The 11,886-nt window shown below is 42.6% G+C and overlaps 1 protein-coding gene across 1 annotated transcript; it reads left to right on the top strand.

Annotated features, from left to right (window-relative positions):
• Window positions 1-5,190: 5,190 nt before the first annotated feature.
• On the top strand, window positions 5,191-8,696 carry LOC117557744 (tripartite motif-containing protein 16-like). The gene has a single exon (XM_034233721.1). It carries the CDS (start codon window positions 6,332-6,334, stop codon window positions 8,003-8,005), a length of 1,674 nt encoding a protein of 557 aa, XP_034089612.1. The 5' UTR covers window positions 5,191-6,331; the 3' UTR covers window positions 8,006-8,696.
• The last annotated feature ends 3,190 nt before the right edge of the window (window positions 8,697-11,886 follow it).

Here is an 11,886-nt window from a genome sequence, read left to right as displayed (position 1 = left end):
TCATGCAGCTGAATGCCCGCTCACACTCACTAGTGGAGACAGCGATGGTTCGGACTGCTTTCAGTAGAGGCTCCATGGCAGCAGGTGTACGGGATGCCCTGGTTTCCTTGTATTCGCGAAAGCCCTGAACAGTCTCTCTTCTGTCCACTTTCAGCACTTCGCACAAACGTAGCACCTCTACGTCCCCGTACTGTACGTCTAACTCCTCTTCAGGCCTACTTCCAGGATGGATAACTTTCATGTCCTGGATTAGCTGATTGTCCCGGGCCTCCCGGCCATGTAATGGGATTTCTCTTGTGCTGACATGAGAGGAGGTTGTGGAAGTAATTCTGTGTCTCAGATTCTCTACCATACTGCGGAAAAACTGAGCTGCATGAATCTGTACAAGCCTGCCATTCTCACGCAGGGCAACACCCTTGAAGGACTTCTCAGCTAGAGCTGTATGAACTGTAGTCATGTGTGGGCCAGGCATGGTGACCATGGATTCAAAAACTCGTATTTCTCGAGTTAAGAGCCTATCTGCTGTAGGCAGTGTCATCTCTCTTTTTTGGAGTTGCCGAGAGAGGTCGCTGAGCTCTGTGAGCGCATCGTACATCAGTCCCAGATTGCTGACAAACGTTGCAGATGTGAGCACATCATCCAGGCCCTTGTACTTTGCTCTGTCTCTGGAATCCCTGCTCGTGTCGTTTGCAGCATTTGTGAAGTGATCATGAAGCACTCGGTAGTTTTCCCAGACTGCTCTGACGCTCCTTTCACTTGAAGCCACCCAGCGGATGGACAAAACACGCCCTATCACCAGGAGACGCTGTCCGACTGCTTGCGCACACTGCGCTAACTGCCTCTGATTTTTGGGGGAGGCATGGAACAAGGAATAGAGTTTGTCAAAAAGATCTGGAAATGATTGAGCCCTGAGACCTCCTTGACCACATCCCCAACTGCCAGCTCTAGACGATGATTGGAGCAGTGCCACACAAACAGGCTTGGGAATTTACTACACAACTGGGTAGCAACGCCTGTTCTCTTCCCTAGCATGACTGAAGCCCCATCACATGCAAAAGAAACGAAACACTGACCTAAAAAGTCCTCGTTAAAATCTCTTCCAAGACACTCCATTAACGCCTTTGTGATGTCATCAGCCGTTGTTCCATCCAACTCGATCAGCTCCCAAAAAAACGTTTCGGGCTCAGCATCAGCTAATGCTGAGCGTAGACACACAACAAGCACCGTTTTACCACTAATAGTGGTAGATTCATCGACCAAAACACAGAGTTTTCTTTGGTTTTCTGTAATGTCTTTTGCCATTTTTTTCTTCAGCTCATGAGCTATGTGGTCGATGATTTCGCCACAGGTTTTATTGGAGTGCAAAACCCTGCCCACGTTCAGCCCATTCAGTTTCTGTACATTCAAATCAATTGGCATGTCTGTGAATGGCCGGCTATGTTTGCCAATTTTATATGCCGTTCGAAAAACTCTGATAGTGGTGTCTAATTCAGATTTATGCATAGACTACACTTGATGTTGAATAGTTTCACGTGAAGCAGATGTAAGGATGTCCGCAGCTTTTACATGGGCTTGTGATTCTTTATGTTCTTTGATTTTTTTCTCAGGCTAGCTTGTTGTTTGCCCTTGTCAACACCGAAATGAGACACTGCACACTCACCCCATTCAGTTGACAGTTTCAGTCCTTGTCCAGTGTGTATTCCCAAAGATTTGACATCTCTGCATATCCGACATCCTAGCTTCTTATCTTTAAGAAGGAGCCATGCATTGGTCTTGCAAAAATATTGCACCTGGTCCGTTGTCCAGCAGTCAGGTGCATCACTTTGCCCGGTGTTGGTGGTGGCAGTTGCGCCAGCAGCAGCTAACGTTAGAGGCTCTGGAGGAGGCGGCGGAGCTAGTGCTAATGCTAATGCACTAGAACTTGGAGCAGGAGGATCAACCAAAGAAAGCTCCCCATCAGACACAATTTCCAACACAGGCACAGCATTCTCTGTATTTGAAGTTTCTTCCGGCGACAACCGCTGTCTTTTTGCACTTTTATTAATCCACGCTAACATTTTAGAAATGCTAATTTGTGACGTGACTTGCTTTCCTTCCCTCGGGGGCGTGCCTGCTCTGTTCTATCACTCTACATAGCCACCCACTGGGTGGGAGTTGCACTGCATAAACACAACACACGTGCATCTAGGTATGTAAATTGTAAAGCATTAAAACATGGTTTTACTAACAGTTTTCAGTATGTTGTTACTTCGGCATTATTATTATTATTATTATTTTGAAACGTGTATTACTATTAAATCACGGTCAAATAGGTTAATTTTGACATAGTCGTTTCCACCACAGTATTTACATGGAGAAGATAAGCCCCGCCCCCTCTCCAGCACGTTCTGTTTGAATGACAGGAGTAAACAGCTGACAGCCGCTGTGAAACTCCAGCGGTTAGAGCGATGAGAATGTCCGTTCGGCACCTCATGACGCATCTACTGAGTACCGGGCGGCTGTATATATATATATGGATGTATAATAAGAACGGCGGGAGAGTGTTGAGTACTGGCACGGTGCATGAGTACCGGAGTACCGCCAGCATGCCGGTACTGAGCAAGAAGTGCCGGTACTCCATGGGTCAGAACCAGAAGTGCCGGTACTGCGTACCGGTGAGTACCGGCCCAATTCCAGCACTGAGTAACTAGTAATGGTAACTAGTTACTGGTTTTCAGTAACTAGCACAACACTGCCTGTCACAGGGCTTGGTGTGTTTATTTGGTTGGGGCTCGATGTCCACATAATCACTGACTGGGCGGCCATTGGGTTAAGATAAGAGATAAGATAATACTTTATTGATCTCAATTTGGGACATTGTTGTGTTGCAGCAGCATAAAAGACATGGCATTGTACAATACAAATGAAAAAACTAGAAATAAACAAGAAAGTAGAAAATATACATGTCGAATTTACAAATTAACAATAACAAAAGCAAAATATAAAGCAAGTTATTATGTATACATAAGTATGTGACGGATGGATTGTTGTTGGTTTTCTTTGTACACAGGCATCTTGATCAGCCTCTTCTTCACTCATAGCAGTGTCACTGTCCTCTGATTCCATCTCAAAATCACTTTCTCCTTTTTGGATGGCATCACATCCTGCACACTGAATCCAGGACCTCTCTTTGCTGGTGGCATTCTGAAATGGAAAAAGTCATTAATAAATATGTATCAATAATACATATGCTTATTATATTGTAATATATTACCTGAAGGAATAGATAGGGTGGTGGAACAAGTGTTCATTCTGTCTGGCTTAGCCTATTATCACACTAAAAGGAATGCATGCACCCACACATGCAGGTAAACCAGTTCAACAAGTCACACAGTGCTCTCTGGCTAATGCTAACAGGCTAATTATCATACTAAAAGGGATACCTCCAAATGTCCCAAAACATTTCAGAAAGAACTGTTTCTGCCAGAACCAGAGAAGAGTTGAATGTATTTTTGTAACTAATGAACTGATAAGATACAAGTAGAGTTTATAATATTGCTACAGATATAATTTCACATACTGCTATCAGAAATAATGTATTAATTTATTCAATTCTGGTGTTAATTCAACATCTTAACAGATGACACATTTAGAACTTAGTTATAGTGAATTATCAAAGACATTATATTTTTCTATTGGTGTTTTATTTCCATATAAGAAGGTAGCCAGGGCCGGTCATTAAAGGAGGCGATCCAGGAAGCATTCGCTCTCTCAGACTTGCTGCTGACTCCAGAGCCTCTTTGTGGTCCCTGAGAGATTTGGACATTATTCTGTCTTCTTGTTTTTAGTATTGTTAAATGTGTGTGTTTTGGGAGGGGGAGGATTTGGGTAAGTTTGGGGTACCCTCTACCTCTCCTCACTTAGGTAAACTCTGTTAGACACACTGTAGATTGTTGCCACCCTGTAGTTGTTTTGTCTCCTTGTTAGTAGAACAGATAGTGAGGGCTTTTTGTTTGAGTTTTGTTATATTCATTTCTTTAATTTGGCACAATCTTCTTTGTCTCCTCACTTAAAGAACATTTGTTGGCATTTTCTTTGGTGTAAATAAATAAACTTGTGTTCACTTTCACCCTGACTGTTGTGTGTTACTGTCTCCATTTCCCCTACACTTTATTAGGGATGGAAAAGACACATATATATATATATTAGTGCTGTCAAAATTATCGCATTAACGGCGGTAATTCATTTTTTGAATTAATTGCGTTAAAATATTTAACGCATTTAACGCATGTGCAGAATGGCCCGCCCCATACGTGCCACCAGTGGCAGCGCCAGGGTATGGCTGGGGTAGGCTACACCCATACCAAGAAATGGCTTAGCCCCACCATGAAAAATGATGTTAAAGTAAGCAAAATAAAGTCTGCCAACTCGCGGAGTAAATTGCACAGACAGCAGTTAGTAAGATTGATTTCAGTAGCCACGGTTTTGAAAACTTTTGTCACGTAGTGATCGTCTTCTCAATAGAACATCTTTGATAACGGCGCTGTGTTGTTGCAGGAAGTCCCGACGGAGAATACTTTTGCTGTAGTACAGGGGTGCACATAACTGGTACGCAGGTTATGTGCGTAATCTCTCTGAAATGCGTACCGTCACTTGTGTCACAAAGCGCATTTGCGTACCGACGTACTTGTGAACCTTTTCCAGAAGGCGGTGAGATCACCGGACGACAGAGTCGGTCTCCGTGTGCACAGACAGGGCTGCTGTTAACGTCGGTCTGTACAACGGAATTGTGCCAAAACTACGCCAACCGGCTGCGGAGGGAGACTCCCCCCCCTTCACTGGAGAACTGCGCTAAAACAGCTGATCACAACGTTCACACTCTGTGGTCACGAAGTACTCCACTAGCCGCCCCCCCCCCCCCCGCCCCCTGTCGACTTTCCTGAAGTACTCCCCCGTTGATAGAAATCAACACGTAATGAATTAAGACCCTACACGGTTTGATGATTGATAGGTGTGTGGGTTGTCTTTCATTTTGACACGCAGACAAATGTTATAATAAACATAGATACTGTATGTTAAATGGATATATCCGCCTTCTTTCATTTATCTTTCCATTCCCACGACAATATGCATAAATAAATGGCATATTTTGGACATAGTTCGAATGGTGATTAATCATGATTAATTCATTTTTAAACTGTGATTAATCTGATTAAAATTTGTAATCGTTTGACAGCCCTAATATATATATATATAGATACGATTCTGAAAAGGGCCATAATGCATAAGGAGTACTTTTACTTTTGGTACTTTAAGTATATTTTGATAGCAATGCTTTTGTACTTTTACTTGTAACAGAGTATTTTTACCCCGTAGTATTTCTACTTTTGCTTCAGTAGAATATCTATCTAGAGATTTTTCATTTATTCTTTATATATTCTATTGTGTATTGCTTGGAGGGGGGGGGGGCACCAAATCATAATCTGGCCTAGGGCACCAAAATATCTAGGGCCGGCCCTGTATGCTGCTTTATACTTCCACTGCACTACATTTTAAAAGACAGTATTGTACTTTTGAATCCACTGCATTCATTTCACAGCTTTTACTAGTTAGATATAGATTAGTAGATTCAAAATATAAATCAATTATTAAATACACTTTGACAGATATTTAAGATATCCAGCAGCAAGACATAAAGTTATTCAAATGATCTCTACATTGACTAACTGTGATAGCACACATCAATAATTATTATAGTAACCCAGTAACTCAATATATAGATATGATTCTGAAAAGGGCCATTATGCATAAGGAGTACTTTTACTTTTGGTACTTTAAGTATATTTTGATACCAATGATTTTGTACTTTTACTTGTAACAGAGTATTTTTACCCCGTAGTATTTCTACTTTTGCTTCAGTAGAATATCTGAGTACTTCTTACACCACTGCCACCATGAGTGTGGAGCTGTGTGCTACAAAAGCCTGACTTTAAAACAAATATTTTACAGCTGAAGACTGTTTTCAAATGCAGAGCAGGTTGTGAGCGAGGCTCCGTTTGTAAATGAGGAAACAGTTCAGAGTGTCTGCTCCTCCTCCTGGAACGAGTCAGAGTTTGATGAGCCCTCCCTCTTCTTCCTGCTCTCAGACACAGCCAGCTCCACTCTGTATTTCCTGGTTCCTCCCCTTCAGATCCACACTGAGGGGGGATGGGTGTAACCAACATGTGGGTAAAGCACAAGAGCTGATAGGCCACATTCACTGCTCACACACACATGCTGTGCAGATCACAGCTCACATAGTTTCAGCTCTCAGGAAGTGAAACTCAGACACTCTCTGACACTGAGAGGTGAGATGGCGCAGAGAGGAGTTCAGCTGGACCGGGAAACCTTCTCTTGTTCGATCTGTCTGGATCTACTGAAGGATCCGGTCACTATTCCCTGTGGACACAGCTACTGCATGGACTGTATCAAACACCACTGGGATGGAGAGCTAATCCACAGCTGCCCTCAGTGCAGGCAGAGCTTCACACCGAGGCCTGTCCTGCTGAAGAACACCATGTTAGCAGCTTTAGTGGAGGAGCTGAAGAAGACTGGACTCCAAGCTGCTCCTGCTGATCTCTGCTATGCTGGAGCTGAAGATGTGGCCTGTGATTTCTGCACTGGGAGGAAGCTGAGAGCCTGTAAGTCCTGCCTCGTGTGTCTTATATCTTACTGTGAGAAACACCTCCAGCCTCATTATGAATTGCCTGCCTTTGAGAAACACAAGCTGGTGGAGCCCTCCAAGAAGCTCCAGGAGAACATCTGCTCTCGTCACGACGAGGTGAAGAAGCTGTTCTGCCGCACTGATCAGCAGAGTATCTGTTATCTCTGCTCTGTGGACGAACACAAAGGCCACGACACGGTGTCAGCTGCAGCAGAGAGGACTGAGAGGCAGAGAGAGCTGGAGGGGAGTCGACTCAACATCCAGCAGAGAATCCAGGACGGAGAGAAGGAGGTGAAGCTGCTTCAACACGAGGTGGAGGCCGTCAATGGCTCTGCTGATAAAGCAGTGGAGGACAGTGAGAAGACGTTCACTGAGCTGATCCGTCTCATGGAGAAGAGAAGCTCTGATTTGAAGCAGCAGCTCAGATCCCAGCAGGAGAGAGAAGTGAGTCGAGTCAGAGAGCTCCAGGAGAAGCTGGAGCAGGAGATCTCTGAGCTGAAGAGGAGAGACGCTGAGCTGAAGCTGCTGTCTCACACAGAGGATCACAACCAGTTCCTGCTCAGCTACCCCTCACTGTCAGCCCTCAGTGAAGCTACACACTCCTCCAGCATCAACATCCGTCCTCTGAGCTACTTTGAGGACGTGACGGCGGCCCTGTCAGCACTCAGAGACAAACTACAGGACGTCCTGAGAGAGGAATGGACAAACGTCTCACCGACTGAAGTGGATGTTTTACTGTCAGCAGCAGAGCCCACCACCAGATCTGGGTTCTTACAATATTCACAGGAAGTCACTCTGGATCCAAACACAGCAGAGACACATCTGTTATTATCTGAGGGGAGCAGAAAAGCAACATTCATGAAACAACAACAGTCTTATTCCAGTCACCCAGACAGATTCACTGGAGGGTATCCTCAGGTCCTGAGTAGAGAGAGTCTGACTGGACGTTGTTACTGGGAGGTGGAGTGGAGAGGGGGAAGATTTTTTGGGAGAGGAGTTTTTGTAGCAGTCGCATACAAGAATATCAGCAGAGCAGGGGGTGAAAGTCTATTTGGACTCAATGACAAATCTTGGTCCTTAGATTGTAACCAAAACAGTTATTCATTTCGTTACAACAGAATCAAAACTCCCGTCTCAGGTCCTCCGTCCTCCAGAGTAGGAGTGTACCTGGATCACAGAGCAGGTATTCTGTCCTTCTACAGCGTCGTCTCTGAAACCATGACTCTCCTCCACAGAGTGCAGACCACATTCACTCAGCCGCTACATGCTGGAGTTTGGCTTTGTGATTATGGAAACACAGCTGAGTTTTGTAAACTGAAATAGCCTGAAGTCACTTGAGGAACTCTTGTACTTCTTAAACTCACCGTGTGTCCATCAGAGCTGATGGCTCATGTCTTCACTGCACAAAGATCAGCTGTCAATCAAACATGATGGGAGGTGCTTTAACATCTTCTCACGAGTTGTTCTGTGTCGTGTGAAATTATATAATCATTTAAAACATATATTCTTATCCTCTGATTGCCTTTTACTCTGTTCAATTGTATTTGTAGTCTTGTATGTGTTTAACAGAGACGTGTGTTAATGATTTACACGTCAGGAGGGCAAAGGAAGTCAAAGGTGGATTTGCAAACGGTTAATGACGAGGGGGTTTGATGGTTTAATGGTGGGGGGGTAGGACCAGTTTCTCTTCATGAATATATGTGGATGTGAGCTGTGTTCGGGGTGCAGAACTTCTCTCTGGCTCTGTTCCTGCATTAGAGATGAATTTCACTCGTTTATTGACTTTCTTTATGACTTTATTAAATATAACAAAAGGCAAACTTTGTCCATGAATCATTGATCAGTTTCTCTGAAGGGTTTCCTCCACATTCTGTAGATGTTGGAGTTCCTTTAGGCGGCGCTCCTTCCTGTGTCTGTTTAGCCAACAGGTTGAGTGCCACATTTACATGACTGTATATTTTTTAATGTTTGGGTTTTCTTGTTAATAAAATAACTAAGAGGACAAAAGTGAAAATCTCTGTCTTTTGCTTTTTTTTATTATAAATATATACATCAATTATTTTTCTGAAACAAGATATTCTCATGTTTTTATATATATTTTATTTATTTGTAGGATTAAGAAAAATCAGATGAATTCAGATGTTATGTTATTTTGAGCTGATGTAGCTCTTTTAGTAAAGCCTGCTCATGTCTCGTCAGGTTGGTGTAGATTTCTCTTCATTGTGTTAAATTGCTGTTAATATGTTTTTGAAGCTGCAGCACGTTACTCCCAAAGCCCTAAAGAGTACTAAAGACGCAAGTGAGGAACGCAAGGATTGAATTTACAGAAGTGAGATGCAGCCATGGATGTATAATAACAACCGGATGCCTGATTCACTTGAGGGGCGTGGGGAGGGGCTCCTTATTTACTTATCCAAAGTAACTTTTGAAACAGAGGGGATTATGGGTAATGCTGCAATGATCGGTTTGGTGTTTCAGCCAATCAGAGACAGGCTCTGTATATATCTGAGACCTGTAATATATTGATGAGAAACAGTAAAATAGGGACCTTTAACACTTCTGGTTGAAAGACGGCCGCACTCCCTCACAGCCACAGACACACTTTACGATGTTCCTGACAGCAGAAGAAACCAACAGCACTATTTGTGGTTCTTTAATTGCACTAACATTGATCTCCTTGGTTACGCTGCCCCCTGGTGGAGACACTGAGCAGTCAGACTTATATGCACTGCAGTAAATGTACAAGCTGCTCTAAAGAAAGCCATCAGAAAAGCCTCGCTATGAATCATCAACAATTACATATTGGTATCAGCAGCTGGAAAACTTGATATGTTGTTCTTATTGTAGTCGATATTTAAACACAGGAAGGAATGTGTACCTGACGTAGTGTACATTTATCTACAGCCTGCAATGATTTTTATCAGCTTTGCCGTAACATTTCAATGTGTGTGTGTGTGTGTGTGTGTGTGTGTGTGTGTGTGTGTGTGTGTGTGTGTGTGTGTGTGTGTGTGTGTGTGTGTGTGTGTGTTTGTTTGTGTCAGGGACGTGCACAGACATTTTGGGGGGGCGGGAGCTCAAGTGAGAAAAAGGGCACTTCCCATAATCATTTATAACAAAAAAATGTAAAACAAAAAGTGAAATATAGTTGCACATCTCTGACTTACTGACCCATTTATTTTAATACCCTCACACTCACGCAATTGTTTAATACTCAACAGACTTCTACAAAAGAATCAGTTAACACAGAGACAATGGTCTTCTTCAGTATTCACTGAGCACAAGAGCAGACAACAAACTAGTCAAATGAATAGTTATTAAATGAGCAGCCAACAATCAAAATGATGAAGTTACTGTTTAAGGACATTACAGGCACAAAGATCCTTTTTTCATACTTGTACATTTTGTTATTTTGGTGTATTTTGCTTCCATGTTTTCTTTCACTCTAATGGAAAGAAAACTTCCAAAAAACACATATAAACGGTGTTTGTTTACTACCATGTCTGAATTCATCTATAGATTTAAAGCTAATCTGCATTTAAACATTACATTTCAGGGGAAAATACTGACTGAACGAAAGTAACTATCTGGGGAAGTTGTGAGGTGATATGTTTGTTTTTAGTTTTACCCTTTTCACCTGCAATGCCTTGGTAACTGCATGCAAATTAGCGCATTTTAAATCAGGCCTAGTTAACGCCTCATTTGCATATCAATGTGGCGATTGTGATGACGTTATTGGATACACATTCTACTGTATTCACCTTTATTGTATAGGTGTATCCCCTTAGCACATTAGCCTGTATGCCCATGATACATGGCCTTACGCTAAACCTTGAGCTAACTTACCCATTAGCTACTAGCCTTAGTTAACTATATTTGTTGTTGTCTTTTCCTGCCCAGATGCGAAGGGAATACGACCGTGGATTTCCTCTCACCTCGTGTGGATTTATATATATATATATATATATATATATATATATATATATGTTTGCTGTATTTTTTTGTGTGAACTCTGGAGGATATTAGTATAGGTTTTCGCGGCTTTGTTTCCTTCCCAGTAGGCTGTGTTTGGACCTCTGGGTAGAGGAGGGAAGTCTGGGTCCTACGGCTCATGGTGTGGCTGGCCAGGCCCCCTTCTCTTGTTTTGTTGTTTTACGATCCTCCAGACTTGGTTCCTTATTGCGGTAGGCATGCATGTGAGTTACGTCTGTGCTGAAACTAAATGCCTGTCGATAACTAAATTCTGTGTTTGTCGTGGTTGTTTTATGTTGCGGGTCTTCCCACGAGCCACTACCGCTTGGTAGGAGGGACGGGACGTAACATATGGCCCAGCCAGCAAGTCTCGCCTACAACACGTACCTCCCACACAGCCACCAGTATCAACCCGGGACAATCACACCTACCCTCCCCTCCAACACAGCCACCAGCAGCCCCATGCCCCATCACCCCCCACCTACACAGCAGCCAGACCTTGTCCTGGAAGACAGACGACACACTGCTCCCCCTGTCTTTACATTTATAATGAATAGTTGGTTTGAAAACAGTTCTGATATTGGAATATTGAGATTTTACAGTTTCTTTATGTTAACATAAATAGTTGGTTGAAAAAATGTTTGGTATTTGTACACATCACATGAACCCTTGGTATGGAATATGAAGTCATTATTCAGTCCTGATGTAACTTTACTGTGGTGAAAGCAGAGTGATAGAACAATTTACTCCAAATTATAATCTTACACATTTAGACCATGAACAACACATTTATTTAGGCCTATAGTGTAATTCTCTATATTTGCACTACTTGTTGTGAACCAAAGACTGAAACACCAAACAAAATGGATGACATGGTAAATCTGTGTTTTCCACAAGAGTTTTGAAGTTTTTCCAAAAATCGGATTTCTAAGCTAAGTATCTCATGAGACAGTGCTACTACGGTGAGTGACTTTGCATTTAGACCAGAGACTACTGAACATTTTGATATGTTACACCATGCCATGTTATAAGAAATACATTTAAAATGTGACATCTACAAATTGAGAAAATACCCTTCACTTCACATTCCAGAGGGTTAAGGAAAAGGGCAAGGCGATTTTATTTTTAAAAGACAATGAAGGCAGGTTATATTGATATATTGATGTATTTATTATATTCAAAGGCTAATTAATACTCAGTCCCCTGAATCTGGAATAATGGACAATCCACAGCAC

This window comes from Gymnodraco acuticeps, unplaced genomic scaffold (genome assembly GCF_902827175.1).
Source record: "Gymnodraco acuticeps unplaced genomic scaffold, fGymAcu1.1, whole genome shotgun sequence".
In the NCBI taxonomy this organism is placed as follows: domain Eukaryota; kingdom Metazoa; phylum Chordata; class Actinopteri; order Perciformes; family Bathydraconidae; genus Gymnodraco; species Gymnodraco acuticeps.
Note: the sequence above shows the minus strand (reverse complement) of the source record. Positions and strands in the feature narration are given on the sequence as shown.